This window comes from Prionailurus viverrinus, unplaced genomic scaffold (genome assembly GCF_022837055.1).
Source record: "Prionailurus viverrinus isolate Anna unplaced genomic scaffold, UM_Priviv_1.0 scaffold_53, whole genome shotgun sequence".
Lineage (NCBI taxonomy): Eukaryota > Metazoa > Chordata > Mammalia > Carnivora > Felidae > Prionailurus > Prionailurus viverrinus.
The window spans coordinates 602619-618329 of NW_025927616.1; the positions used below are offsets into that span (position 1 = coordinate 602619).

Consider the following 15711-nt stretch of genomic DNA (forward strand, 5'->3'; position numbering starts at 1 on the left):
AATTCTATAAACTATGTTAAAAAAAAAAATCAGACATACCCGTTTCCTAACAAAAGGCTGCTTACTGCACTGAAAACACAATAGACCCTTGAGTAACAGCTATGACCTGTCCACGTCCACTTATGCGGGAATTTTTTTGATAAATACAGGGCAGTCCTGTAAATATTCCTTATGGTTTTTTTGGTTTTTTACGGTTTCTTTACTTTGAGAGAGAGATAGAGAATGTGAGCCAGGGAGGGCAGAGAGAGAAACAGAATCCCAAGCAGGGTCTGCACGGTCAGTGCAGAGCCTGATGCGGGGGCTCGAACTCAGGAACCGGGAGATCATGACCTGAGCCGAAGACGACACTTAACTGACTGAGCCCCCCAGGCACTCCACGTTCCTTATGATTTCCTTACTAGCATCTTCTCTCTAGCTTCCTTGACTGAAGAACAGTGTGTAATACACACGACATACACAACATGGGCTACCAGACTCCCCAGGCGAAAGCAGGCCATAAGCAGTTTGGGGGTAGCTGAAAGTCACATGCGGGTTTTCGACTGTGCCCCGGGGGGCCGGTACCCCAACCCCCCACATCGTTCACTGCATGTCTATTCGGCCCCTCTTCCGGTGAGACCGACAGCTGTCAAACTTTTCTAGAGACAAAAGGACACAGCTAAACACTCTAATAAATGCGAAATTCAGGAGAAACCATGGTTGTAAGCTCCCCTCAAAATACCTTGTCATCTCCAGGATCTGGATATAAACACCAAACCTACTGCGCGCGGACACAACTGCTCCCAATCGGAGCAGCTCCAGTGGCGTCAGTGTGCTACTTACTCAACGTGAGGACGTTGAAGCGGCCGGCGAGAACTCGGCGCGCCTGCCAGTAACCGAGACCACGACGCCAGCACCTGCAGCGACCACAGGGCGGAGAACAGGCAGCCCGTTTTGTGGACTGACCCTGAACTCAGTCCCGTCAGCTCCAACAAAGTACAGTTGTGCTTCCAGTCACGGTAAAACAACACGCGGAGTTCAGAGGTCCCGTCTCTTCCACAAGCCACAGAAATTCTAAGACCCCCCAAAAGGAACACCCCTGACAAGAAAGACACCCCCAAAAGCACTTCTGAGCAGACCTTCTACCTCCTCACCCAACAGAGGCACACACGCGCGCGCTTTCAGAAAAATGAGATGAAACCCCCAGGCTCCAGGAGCCAAGAGACAAGTCAAGGAAGTGAAGAAACCCCAGTCCCCATGGGGGGACTGCTCAGCAGGTCTGGGAGCCGGGGTCCCGCTGGCCGGGAGGACTGACCGCAAGTGCAGGAGCACACTTCGGGTTCCGCAGACCCCCTGCCCACACCCCCTGCCCCAGGTGAGCGGGGCCCGCCATGGATTCCAGGGAGGGATTCCGGGGAGGACGGTGAGGTTAGAAGGCTAGTAAAGGGCAGAGACAGGACTTGATACCCAAGATCTTGCTCCTAACCACAGCGCCACACCAGCAACCCTCAAATGAATTATGAATTCACTACAACCCACCCAAATCCCAATAGGATTTTTCCTGGAACCTTTTAAGGTCCTTCTACATCGTATTTGGAAAAAAAAATACAGAAGAACAGCTCAGGTATTCTTTGAAAAAACAGGGGTGCCTGGGGGTGGGGTGGGGGGTAGGCTCAGCCGGTCAAGCCTCTGACTCTTGATTTCGGCACAGGCCCTGATCTCACGGTCCGTGAGTTTGAGCCCCATGACAGTGCAGAGCCTGCTTGGGATTCTGTCTCTCTCTCTGCCCCTCTCTCACGCCTACACATATTCGCTCTCTCAGAAATAAACAAATATTCGAAAACACAAAAAAAGCAGAACAGTGAAATGCACACCTGGCTTACCGATCCCTAACACGCACTAAAACGACACAGTACTTAGAACAGTTTGGTTCTGTTGTGAACAAAAGACACAAGTGACTGACGGAAGCTGGCAGGAGTGAACCTGGCACGAGATCTACCACGTACACAGAGACGGCTCACATCGGGAAGGAAGAGAGCACCGATCGGAGGGGCACTCAGAACAACTCACTCTCTGTCTGGAGACAAGAACCGGCCCCCTAACTCTCACGAGTCACAGACCGATGGGGGAGGGACAGAAACCACTAAAACCAGCTTTACGGACCAGGAGAACGGGTTCACAGCCTCGAAGTAAAGAAGAAGCCTTGTAAATCACACAGAGAGACCCGGGCTGCAGAGTAGTTGGTTTTGGTTTTAACGCCTACAGATCAAGAGGCAAAAAAGCCAAGGGAAACCTGAGCAATGGCTACAGGGAAACAATTCTCTGAAAATGGAAACCCAGGGGGGTGCCGGGTGGCCCAGCATTTACTCTGGATCTCAGCTCACGACCTCTCAGCTCATGGGCTCGAGCCCCACCTCAGGCTCTACACTGACAGGGCGGAGCCTGGAGCTGCTTCGGATTCTGTGTCTCCCTCTCTCTCTCACTGCACCACCCCCGCTAGCTCACGCTCTCTCAAAAAGTAAAATAAAACATTAAAAATAGTAATAATTTTAAAAAAGGAGCAATTACGTGGAGTACTGAGGGATGGGAGTAGGGACGCGCTTCTATTCTGTCTATATTATTTCCTCTTTTACAAAAAAGAATACGTTCAGGTGCTGTCATTTATTTTAAAAACTAGAAGAGGAGGGGCGCCTGGGTGGTTCAGCCTCTGACTGATCTTGGCTCAGGTCATGATCTCGAGGTTTGTGAATTCGAGCCCCACGTCAGGCTCTGCACTGACAGTGTGGAGCCTGCTTGGACTCGTCTCCTCCTTTGTGCCCCTCCCCCACCTGCTCTATCTTTCTCCAAATAACTTTAAAAAACTAAAACATAAGTTAGAAGACACAAAATCTTCTAAACATCATCACCACACAGTAAAGGGAACTCAAGTGAGCAAGACACGAGAGAAGAAAGAACAGGTAGAATCAGAGTTTCCAGGAGACACTGAGCCTCGGCAAAGAGAGGGACGCCTCTTCCTCTACGAAAAGGGAGGAAGGGCAGGCGGGTCTGGAGAGAAGGTGAGGGGCGCACGATGGGTGCTTCCGATCACCTCAGTAAACCATACACAAGGTCACTTCTGATGCAAGGAGGCTGCCAGAAGCATCCAGCAGTGCGCGGATTCACTCAGGAAGTGCTCAATGAGCACCGCCAGACCCCAGGCCCTCCCCTGAGCCGGGCACACCAATGACAGGGACACGCAAGGCCTCTCCTCTTAGGGAGCGACGTTCAAGTGCACGTGTGTGGGGCCACGGGGATTAAAGCGGCAAGAGACGTGAACGCTCAAGAACCAGCGTGACGTGTCTTAGCAGAGGGGCAGATCAGGGTGACATCACGGCTACTTTTCAGCAGGAGGTTAACGTTTCAGCTGAAGTCCAGGCGGCAAAACCTGGAGGGAGAGCGACACAGGCAGTAAAGGAGCCGGCGCCTGTGGCCCTAAGGAGGGAAGGAGCGGGGATCATTCAGGAACACCAGAGAGCTGCAGGAGGACGGGGAGGAGCCAGTATCCGGCAGCCACAGTCCAAGATCAGAGTGTGGATTTGATTCTACGCAGAAAGCAAGTCACTGAGAAGAGGAAAGTCAGACTACCATTCGGGCCCCTCTTGCAAATGGTCTACTCTAGCTCCCCTGCGGGGGGGGAAGGGAGGAAGTGAGCCAGGGAGAGGGCACGAGACCTCTAGGACGCCCACCGGTAAGCGAGTCGACCAAAGGTGACCAGGAGGTCTTGCCTGGGCCACCGGAGCATCGGGAACGGCGTGGACCCAGTCCCCACGGTGTGCGGCCGGCGCCGGGACACCGGGGGGCAGGGGGCGCTCATGCAGGCTGCACAGGACTGAGGCACAAATGACGGAAAATTACTCCATCTACAAACTCCTCAGGGGCAAGAAGAGCAGGCTGTCCCGCTTCAGAGCTACAAAGATACAAAGAACTAGAGTGAGGGATTGATCTCAAAGCTTAAAACAATACCCAAGACCTCAATCCCCCCCCCCCCACCACGGTGACGCCACACCGACCGCCTTCCCTAAAAACCTGCAAACACGTGCAGAGGGCGATGCACTCGGGACGCCTCACATCTCTAACTCAGTCAAGTCCAAGCACCCAGAAAGCACCTCGTGAGCACCATACGGTTTCCCGGAAGCTTCCACCGGTGCATCACCTGCCTGTCCTCTGACCGCGCACACCACGGCGGCTTCAGTGTATCGCAGGGAAAGAAAGAGCAGAAAGGCTTTATGTGTCACACCACAGCTGGACGGACGCGCTCCCGACGCACGTGTGCCGCCACGTCTACAATCCAGGAACCACACAACGCGGCCTAAGGGGCGCGAGGGGCGCCCGCCTCGTACCAGAGCCGCAGCGCACTTCAGCCAGGTGGCACTCGCTCTCGCCAGGTTCTTTGCACAGATCCACCACATCTCGGCACGTGGTCTCGGGGGTCACGGGGACCTCGGTGAAGTGCTGCTCGTTGTCGCTGAGGAACACGGTGAGGAACATCTGCCAAGAGAGAGACAGCAGCTGTCAGCGTCCATTCCTGTCCCCAGAGGCCCCGTCCAAGTGCGTATGTGCTGGCAGCCATCCCCCCCCGCACGCCCGCCCCCCCCACGCCCCCCGCGGCACACAGCCTGCAGAGCCCCTGGGGTCCCTGGCGTTCGGTCAAACCAGCTCACACAAAAGGCCAAACCGAGTCTTTCTGTAACGCTGTCTTCTGTTTATCATAGACTCGTACGGTTCGTGGTGTGTGTCCCACCCGTCCTGGAAACAGAGCTGCCCACCGATCCCGAGGGCAGCCGGGCCACCACACGTGCGCAGGCTCTTTGGAGGGAGACCTAGAACGTGACACGTATCGCTCTAGAGGTGGGGAAGGGAAGCAGGAGGCAGAACACGGAGGGAAATCTAGTATTTACACCACGCGCGTGTATCACCTACTCAAACCACTGTGTTTCTGGGGCAAAAAGGTTTTAATCAAATCAAATGCCTATGTTACAGCCTGAAGTCTCCATCGACGAGGTACGAGCAGAACGACTCTTAGGGTAACACTTGGCTGACCTCGTAAACACTCGGGCAGCAGAGGCTGGAACCTAACCCCGTTAGCAAAGCCTCTCCTTCTAAGAGCAGACGCTGCATCTTAACACTGATAGAGCAAAGAGTGCAAACTCTCACACCCATTCAATTACCCCCCAAAATGTCGTCCGTTCCCAGCCCAGCCACGCAGGCAAGCGACCCTGGCACCCTCAACTCCGGGGGTGCCTCCTCCGTGCCAGTCGACAGGCATCAGGATAAAGAACCACCTCAAAGGGGCCCAACTGCGGGCATCCATCCTGTGGAAATACTTCCCCAAAGAGAAAGGCAGAGTCGTTGGCACGTCAACCTGTGGACCAGCACGCCTTCTGTAAACATAATTAACCACACCACTAAGCACCGCGAGAAGTTCGGGTTGTAAGGCCACCCAGCAGCAGCAGGAGCAGGACGCGCACTGCGTGCACGAGGACACGCGAGATCACGGGGCAGTCCCGGCACCCACAGCACCCGGCTGCCCCTGCCCGGACACCCTCGCCCCCCAGGCTGGATGCGACAGCCGCAGCACACGTTTCCCTGCAAGAAGGCAGCGCAGGACGCCACAAGGGCTGGGTCGGGACAGGGCACACGCACGGCAGGACGCACTCCCCGGGCACCCTGCAGCCCCTCCTTCGCCCCGCCCGTGTCCTCTGCAGGGCACAGCCCCCCCTTCGGACAGTCCAAGCTCTCAACGCACAGGAGCACGTGCACGTGCAAAGTAACCCGGAAGACCGGAGCACACGAGCAGGTAACCCAGAAACGTTACAACAGCGGGCACCGTTGCAACAATATGTAGGACGTGAAAAATCCTGCACCCTCTCCCAGGATGAGCTGAGAAGCTTCCAAGCTAACTCTATCTGGTTTTCACACCCTGACGAGCTCTATTAATAAAGACACATGGTTCCAGGCCTCACCCGGCCAGAAAGGCAGCCCGTGAACGCACACCCACGCAGCCTAGACAGAATCACCAGGGCAGATGACAGTAACGGAGCTGGCACTCGGCAGCGTTCCCCACACCAATGCTCTCCCTGAACCTGAGCGCCTCGAAAACAGGAACGCTTTTACCGTAAACAACGGGCTTAAGGTGTCCGTTAAACTGCAGGAACATTCTGCGCGCAGTCTGTGCCCTAAGCACACCGGGGGCTGCGACAGGTCCCAGCGCCTGGCCCGGCCCGCGTCCCCCTGTGGGACCTCAGAGACTCACATCAACCCTGAGAGCTGGAGCAGGCACTGTTATCTCTTCATAAACAAAGAGGACTCACGGAAAGGACCCGCCTGGCCACTAAAATGACAGTCAACTCTGCTCTTCCGATCCAGCCTTACCCTTAAGGCTGCGGCCTACGGCAGGAAAATACCAGGAAAACTGGGAAATGCTCTATGCGCCAGTCACCCAAACTTTACTATCTGGGCAACAGCTTTGTTTACTTTAAGCAGGATCACAAGTAAGAATGACGAGAGGCTGTTGCAGGTTACCAACCCCGAAGAGCCACAGCCCTGGCGTGAGGGGCGAGTGCAGAGGCCAACCCCACGTCTACCTACCGCGTGCAAAGAGGTCCTCTGGGGTACGGACTGCAGCAGGTGTCCCGAAGTCCTCGGCCGAGAGCCGGGTGGCACTGCTCCAGACTCCTGGGCAGGAGGTCTGGGCTCTACCCCCAGCTCTGTTAATAATTAGTTAGACCGCCTTAGGGAAATCACATCACTGAATCCCGGTCCTCCCCTTCAAAGTAAGAGTCTTCGGCACCCAAACGGCTCAGGACAGCTCTCTACAGCAGCCTGCAAGCCGCAGGTAGCAGTTCAGGCACCAAGTGAGGGCCTGAATGAGGGCAGTGCATAAGGAAATATTCCGTAGACAGGACCAGATCTGGTGACAAAATGGAGGGGTGGGGGGGGTGTGGTGCTGCGTGTGACCCCCCCCCAACTCTGTGGATGCAGAGTAAATTCGGGAGGAGGAAGCAGGGCTTTGCGGCTGTGGCTGCATCAGGTGGGAAGTTTGTGTGGATTAGCTGACTTGTGACCTGCGCACACCAGCAGCTGCCCCCGTTACCTTTCCAGCACCCCCCATTGCCCCATGTCCGTGACCCTCCCACGCAGCACGCATGCCGGGTCCTGGGGGCCTGTGCACCTGCCCTTCCGTCTGCAGCCCACCAAGCTGCCCCCCCTCCGCCCCCCTCAGGTCTGCACTCAAATGTTGCTTTCCCAGTGAGGCCTTCCCTGGCCACCCTTCCAGAAAATCCCAATACCACCCACACCCGCGCACATACTCCCTGCTTTGTGCTCTCCTTGGCATAGTCACTAACGTAGCGCACATTGTATTTACTTAACTTTGCTCTCTCCATCTTCCCTTCCAGAGGGTCAGCTCCACACGGGCCAGCATTCTGACGGTCAATGCTGCACCCTCAGCACCCTGCACGGGGCCTGGTGCGCACCAAACACGCAGCGGCGGCGTATGAACGGATGAACCCTGGAGCTGGTCCTGCATGTCGCAGAGCCGCCTCGGACAGCACAGCTGGACACGATGCCGGACGGAGACGAGGGGCTGTCCATCCGCCATCACCTCCACAGCATACACCACGCCAGCCAGCTTACGTCTTCAACATCCTTCCTGTTCGTTCAGTACTTACAGACCGTCAAGTGAACAAACTAAGTCCTCAGGTGGAAACCACCTTTAATAAACAGCGAACACTCGGAGGCAAGGGAAACAAAAACAAAAAGGAACTACTGGGACCTCATCAAAATAAAAAGCTTCTGCACAGCGAAGGAAACAATCAGCAAAACTAAAAGGCAACCGACAGAATGGGAGAAGATATTTACAAATGACGTATCAGATAAAGGGTTAGTATCCAAAATTTATAAAGAACTTATCAAACTCAACACCCCAAAAACAAATAACCCAGTGAAGAAATGGGCAAAAGCCATGAATAGACACTTCTCCAAACACATCCTGATGGCCAACCGACACATGAAAAAATGCTCAACATTACTCACCATCAGGGAAATACAGATCAAAACCACAATGAGATACCACCTGACACCTGTCAGAATGGCTCACATGAACAACTCAGGCAACAACAGATGTTGGCGAGGATGTGGAGAAAGAGGGTCTCTTTTGCATTGTTGATGGGAATGCAAGCTGGTGCAGCCACTCTGGATAACAGTATGGAGATTCCTCAAAAAACTAAAAAGAGAACTACCCTACGACCCAGCAATTGCACTACTAGGCATTTATCCACGGGATACAGGTGTGCTGTTTCGAAGGGACACGTTTTGAAGGCACCCCCATTTTATAGCAGCACTATCAACAATAGCCAAAGTATGGAAAGAGCCCAAGTGTCCATTGATAGATGAATGGATAAAGAAGATGTGGTATATACATACACACACACACACACACACACACACACACACACACACACACGCACACAATGGAGCATTACTCGACAATCAAAAAGAATGAAACCTTGCCACTTGCAACTACGGGGATGGAATTGGAGGTTATTATGCTAAGTGAAATTAGTGAGAGAAAGACAAAAATCCTATGACTTCACTCATAGGAGGACTTTAAGAGAGAAAACAGATGAACATAAGGGAAGGGAAACAAAAAGAATATAAAAACAGGAAGGGGAACAAAACAGAAGAGACTCTTAAATATGGAGAACAAACTGAGGGTTGCTGGAGGGGTTTTGGGAGGGGGGATGGGCTAAATGAGTAAGGGGCACTAAGGAATCTACTCCTGAAATCACTGTTTCACTATATGCTAACTAATTTGGATGTAAATTTTAAAAAATAAAAAATTAAAAAAAATAATAAACAGCGAACACAGCACACAGCACAAAATTCAAAACAGAGGGGGCCGTGCGGAGAGGGACCCCCACCTCTGGGAGCACAGGGCAGGAAGGAGGATGCAGAGTGAACCTGGAGGGGCTCAGGACCACAGTCCTCCAGTCCACACGCATCTGCGCGGTCCCAGTCTGCAGCCATCTAAGGGGAAAGGGAGCCCAAGGGCCTGGAGGAAGGGCTGGGTCACACCCGGGGCGGAGCAGGGTCAGCGTAGAGAGAGCAAGGGACAGAGGAACCAACGAGGCCGCTGGTCCTCATGCCAGGGTGTGGACAGAGGGCTGTCCGCCACGGGCTGCAGGGCTGCACCCCCAGCGCCTGCGTGGAACCGGGAAGGGGGCCGAGGGTCTGCGCGTGACTGGAAACCACCATTCAAAGGCCAGAGCAAGGAATGTGGACTCCAGTGGAGAGCCCACTGGAGGCAGAGGCGCCAGTGGTGGCCAGGGTCGCGGTGAGGGACCACTGACAGCTACAGGGCCTCTCTAGGCGTGATGAAAACGCTCTGGAATTAGTGTGCCGGTTGCACAACAGGTGGAAAGAAACCCCTGCAGGGCACACTCAGAGTGGTGGTATGTGAATTGTATCTCCATTTCTCTTTTTTAACAAGAGGTCATTGGAGGATTCCAAACAGGGAGGTGAAGTGACGTCACTGAAATCATTCTGGCTACTACGTGAACAGACACAGGGGACACGCAGCACCTGCAATGGACGGTGACCCGAGCGGCAGGGAACAGCAAGGGTGGTGAAAACGGCTAGACGTGGACAGATCTGAAGGCTGGGCCAGGAGACGTGCTCAACATGAGGCACGGGGCAGGGGCGGGATGTGAACGCGGGGCAGGGGCGGGAGCCTGGATGTGAGGTCTCAGCACCTGGAGAGCCTCAAGGAGGGGAGGAGGGGGCCGGCAGGGGAGCGCCCACGGACCGGACCATCGGGGTCAAAGGGGAGCTGCCTACCAGACACAGGGACTGGCCAAGGAGGCTGCAACACACACACACACACACACGCGCGCGCGCGCGCGCGCGCGCGCGCAACCATCTGCCTGGGGCGAGAGGACACGAGGCCTGAGGGGCCAGACACTGAGGAACACCGAGGGCTGTGCCTGGAGCTGGCCCTGTGACCTGCAGACACCCCCCACCCCCCCAGAGGGCAAGCACTCCGCCAAGGACTGAGGCACCACCAAGGAAACAGAAACTACCCCAAGGAGTGTGAGGCCCAGCAACCAAGTCGAGAGTGTTTCAAACGAAGCCCAACGAACTCAGAGCTGAGAACTGACCCCGCAGCCCCCCCATGTGGCACTCTGGAGCCTCTGGGAGGACAAGCAGAGAGGGACCGGACCACAGACCCCGAGCGGAGGACGCAGACACAGCACCGCGAGGCCTCCAGAGACAACCTGGGTTTATTCGGAGGCCTTTTCAGACAATCATCCAGTATCAGGAAGGAGTTTACCGGCCAGCACATTTAGGCAAACACAGTCTGCAAAAGGCCCTCAGTTCTGGGTCCTGATTGAAGGCCAGAAAGCCTGGACACGAGGTACCTCAGTCCACCTGCCCTACTTCTTACAGAAGAGATCTGTATTAAAATGCAGCGTCCCGTTAATGGGCCATTTTTCCTCATCTCCTAGGGAGTACTGAGGCCAGTATTACAAAAAAAGATCAGTTTCATCTTGTTTTGTTTTTAGATCTTGCAACCTGAATGGATTCCAGTGGGTTAAAAGGCATCCCAAGGGAGAGTCCTTGGGGACTAAAGAAGATCCCACATGTCCTCAGTCTCAGAGAGCATAATCCCTTTCCTCCAGCATACTAGAACGACATGGGGGACGGACAAAGGGCTTTTACTGGGATTCATGGGCCACTGTGCTACACTTAGCCCAGTGTATGCCGAAAATGCACATCCACATGGCTGGAACACGTTTACGAGGGCACTGCTGAAAGAGGCAGGGGAACAGACCTTGGCCCTTTTAACCCCTCCTCGACAGCCAACTATCGATATGTAAATTACTGTCGGGCCAAAAGAAAATCAGTGCATCCTACAACCAAGGGGAGTCTTGCTTGGTCACAGTCCATACCACCCCCCCCAACGTCCTGTAGGCGGGATACAGCATGGAGGAGGAACTGGGGAAGACAGATCAGCTCTCGGAGGCAGAGTCAAGCCTGGGTAGGAGCCACTGCTCTCTGCACCTCACAAGACTGACAGAAAGTAGGGCTTTCTGTTACCAGTCAAACAGCCAAAATGCGGGGCCAGGAGATGAGGCTTCTCCTGGCCAACAGGGTCAAAAGATGAGGCCTCTCCTGGCCAGCTATAGGAAACTGAGATGAAGGCCACCTTTTCCTCCTCCTTCCTATAGATGGGCAACTCCCCAACCAAGGCCAATACCCCTTTAGGATGCATTCTGAAAACCTGACATGGTTTTGATCCACAAACCCTACAGAAAAAGGGGCTCCTTTTCTTCTGCACCGAGGCCTGGCCCTGATACAAATTGGAGGAAGAAACCTGGCCGCCAGGGGGAAGTTATCAATTATAACGCTATCCTACAGTTTGACCTGTTTTGCAAATGTGAAGGGAGACAGGGAGAAGGTCCCTAGGTTCAGTGTTTTTGAAGCCTTAGAGAAAATCGAGGGACGTACAAGGTCGATCCCGGCCTACTGGCAACCCTTTCCAAGGGCCCACAACAATGAAAGGAGGGAACTAAGGGCGCCTTGCTGCACCCACAGCAGACCAGAGACAGGGGAGGGGAAGACTTCCACCTCCACCTCCTCCTGCTCAGGTCCTCAATCTACATATCCAGACTTAAAAACCGTGCACTTTTGCTCCCTGCTGCCCACCTTACCCAGGCCCTCCCCGTAGTGTAACAGGTGTGTTTCCCCAACAAGAAGCTAGGGTGCAGGGAGTGGGGGACACAGGGAGGCACCACCATAAGGTTACAAGTACCTTCTTCATTGCAAGATTTAAGACAGATAAAAGAACAGGTATGTTTTCTGATGACCCTCATAGGTATATAGAGACTTTTCAGAATATTAGTTATGTTCCTGAGTTGACCTGAAAAGATACAATACTTTTGTTGAATCAGACTCTTAATGAGACAGGGAAGTGTGGTGTTCTGGCAGCCGCTGAGAGATACGGGGACGAGGAGCTCCTTAATTACCATGGGGCTGGAGGTCCTTCAAGAACTCCCAGTTCCCTACTGGGGTTCAGGCAGTTCTGCCCCAACATCCTAATTTGGAACTATGATAATCCCACTGGGGAACTGTATCACTACCATTTCCAAGCTTGTATGTTGGAGAAATTAAAGGAGGTCTGAGGTAAAACCCTTAAATTATGCTAAGTCGGTCACTATTTTACAGACACAGGACGAGAGCCTTCCTGGAAAGGTTAAAGGTTAACGGCTATATTTAGCCGAGACCCCCTGAAGCTGAGATGATTTTAATGGACAGATCTGTCACTCAACCAGCCCCAGATATTCGAAGGAAGCTGCAAAAATTGGCTGTTGGCTCGGAAGGGACCCTGGAGGAGCTCTTACGAGCTAACAAGTGGATACATTACAACCGCGATCAAGAGGAGAATCAGGAACAGGAAAGGAGGCCTAAAAAGAAAAATCTAAGGCCTTCATCGCGACCTTGCATACTATGTCAGATCAGACTTCCCGACCGAGGTCCTGGCACCAAGTGCCATTTACGTGGCCATTCAGGGCACTGGAAACGAGAATGTTCTCAGAGGGGACAACAGAAGTGGAAACCCCATAAGCTGTGCCCCTTGTGTGGAGACAGTCACTGGAGATCTGCATGCCCTCGGGGATCTCAATCTGCCAGGGCTCAGATAACCCGTGTCCCTGAAGGGAATGGATGGGTCCTGGGGGGCTCATCATGGTGGCTCCCCCGAACCAACTGTCCACTGGAAACCCAGAGCCTCAGGTAACTCTGGAAATAGAAGGAACTGAGTTCCTTCTTGACTCTGGAGCCGCCTTTTCTGTCTTCCTTTCCACTCCAGGCCAACCATCCAAACACAGCGTTAACAGAGGCGCTTCTGGAAAACGTATGACTAAATTTTTCTCTCAGCCCCCAGGGTGCATGTGGAGAGATTTTTTTTTTTCCACATTCTTTTTTGATAATGTCAGAGAGCCCCACTCCCTTGCTAGAAAGGGACACTTGACTGAATTAGGGACGACAGTGCTGCTAGCTCCAGGACGGATAAACAACTGCCTGAACTTAGAGTAATCTGGGTATCGAAGATCAACCTTTCCTCGAGGTAAAGTTAAATACTCCTTGTGGAGCTATTCCTATGGAAACCGGATGGCCAAAGGAAGATTGAGGATCGAGAACCAAAAACTAGTTCAAATGCTTAATTATTCTAAGCAATAATATCAAAAGATCCAAATAAATGTGGAAGAGGGATAAAAAGCTAGTTAAATTAAAAAAAAAAAAAACAAAAAAAACCAAAAACCTGACCACACACGTCAGGGACTCTCTGGATGGCTACTTCCCATGGTGTGACCTCCTCCCTAGGAGGCATTGCATTTGGAACATTAACGCTTGCTGGTCTAATATTCTTTTTTCATGTCATTCGTAGAAGCCACTGCATATGCCAGAAAAATAAGAAAATTCTACTAGCCCAGACATTCCTGATGCCCTCCCGTTATTTTGAACTTCTGGATAGACCTCTGAACCTGCCCTGACTGCCGGTACCCCTGTCACCGCCCCCCTCCTAGCAGGAAGCAGTTAAGGTGGGTTGTCCCAATTCTTAATGGCAGTTAGGAGTCACATGTTCAAAGGGGGGAATATGACAGAAAAGATGGGAGTTCAGTAGGCAGAGAGGGAAAAGGTTAGGCCCTGAAGTCCCTGAGTGGGGGAAAAAAAAAACAAAGCACACATATTCTAGAACAATGCTGGGTGGGAGCTTCTGACCACAGCAAACCCCTCGGGCGTAAGATTCCTCTTAAGAAACAAATGTCTGTGTCTTATGCCCAAAATAACCTATAAATGAAAAGGGAATCAACTTAGCAAAGAGGATTGTGAGAAATGAGATGATTCATTTTCGGAAATACCGAATAAAAGCTGTGCTGTCCGGTAAACAATAGGTTTACAACCCATGGGAAATGTGTGTGACACCCTCCCCCTCCCCACAATGGAGTCCCAAACCCCTGGAAACTTCACTTCCTGGCTCTTCCCCTCCGTTTCCTGGGCTTATTTTCACGGGCTTTGCAATGAGCATGCGCCAAAGAACTGAAGTCTCTGTGTCACCTCAAGGAATGTACGCTTGTCCCAATCAGACTACTTTTCGCCTTCCGTGGGCACAGGCGACTTCCGGGGAAGGCTGTAACCTCTGCAGTATCGGCCAATGAGGAGCCAGAGGTGCAGCGTCCGGCTCGGGGATAAACGGTCTGCTGTAACGGCCCTGGGTGTGCCTGTCGGGCAGACACCTGCTCTTGCAAGAACTTTCGTTAAAGCCTCGTTTCACTGTGCTCCGAGGCTCCGCTTCCCCCCCTTGAATGGGTCGGTGGGCTCATTTCTCACACTATGTAAGATATAAAATCTAAGGGAGACGAAATTTGCCCATGGAAACAGGAGACAACAATTTACTACTAAGCTAGATGCAGGAGACTGAAGGTAACATGTAAATTCAGAAATGAAAAAACCGAACATGACTGGAGACACACTGACGTTTCAGCAGATGCACAAATTAATGGAAATTATAAGAATAAAAAGTAATCTATAGTAAGCTTACTTCCAAATATGCCATCTTTTCCCGACACGTTGGTAAAACACTGTATTTTCAAGAACACGGAAATGACTTCATCACATCCTTCCCCACAGGGAAGCAAGAGAAATGGGGCCGTCAGAAGCCGCTCCCCCATCCTGACCGCTCTGGCCAACCCCAGCTACAGGCGGAGCCACACCTCCTGGAGCCTCGGAGGCGACCCACGTTCATCACGAAGTGTGCGGCACCAACCAGGTCAAGGAGGCCCGTGAGCCCTCGCAGATGCACCTGACAGCACCAGGACCGTGAACCGCTGCGGTGGACAACATGGGAGACGGGAGAAGCCAACCCCAGATCAGCCCCTCTCAGGGGCAGAGACATGCTGACTTCTTTCTAACCTGCCCAACCTGCCCAACCTGTCAATCAGGAACTTCACTTTTCATCAGATGAGCCACAAAGAGATTATTCAATGAACAATAAACTCTATCAGAGCAGAGGACAGAACAGACGGAGGACATGAGGTAACACGAATGGCAATCCCTGGGAGAACATAATGGTTTTAAATAAATTACAACAATGAAGTACCACTTACAACTATTAAATTCATAATTTGATTAAAAGATCCAACAGAGATGAGACTGTAGGACAGTGGTTCACCCCTGACATGGTGATGGCACTGTACATAAACTGTCAAAACCCTTTTGGAAAGTAAAACGGTCATGTGTCAAAAGCAATAGAATTACGTATACCTCACGACCTTACATCCGGTAATGCATCCCAAAGAAATAACTGAAACGAAGAAAAGTTCTAAATGCCTGAAGATTTTCCCTACAGTGTTAGATCCATGAACAGTAATTTGGAAAACTAAATATCCAGCGACATAGAAAGTAAGTTTAAATACCTTTGCTGGAAGGATTATGATCCAGCGACCAACTACTATGAATACGGGGTCAGCGGTGAAAATAAAGTTACCAAATAGAATCGCGTCAAGTTGTGGATTATAAGCACTTAAATTATACATACATACAAACTGGCTTGTATGGAATAAACAAAATCACTGATTAGGAGAAAAGGGATAGATGTCACTTTAATATTTTTACAATCTCAACGTTAATATATTT

At 52.2% G+C, this 15711-nt stretch overlaps 1 protein-coding gene across 3 annotated transcripts in view; it reads right to left on the minus strand.

The window, feature by feature from the left end:
- Positions 1-15711, minus strand: part of TP53BP2 (tumor protein p53 binding protein 2) — a 53345-nt gene that overhangs the window by 24969 nt on the left and 12665 nt on the right. For all 3 annotated transcript variants that reach the window (XM_047848098.1, XM_047848097.1, XM_047848096.1), the window contains exon 2: positions 4356-4503. In XM_047848098.1, coding sequence (XP_047704054.1) covers positions 4356-4503 — 148 coding nt within the window. The remainder of the gene's footprint in view (positions 1-4355; positions 4504-15711) is intronic.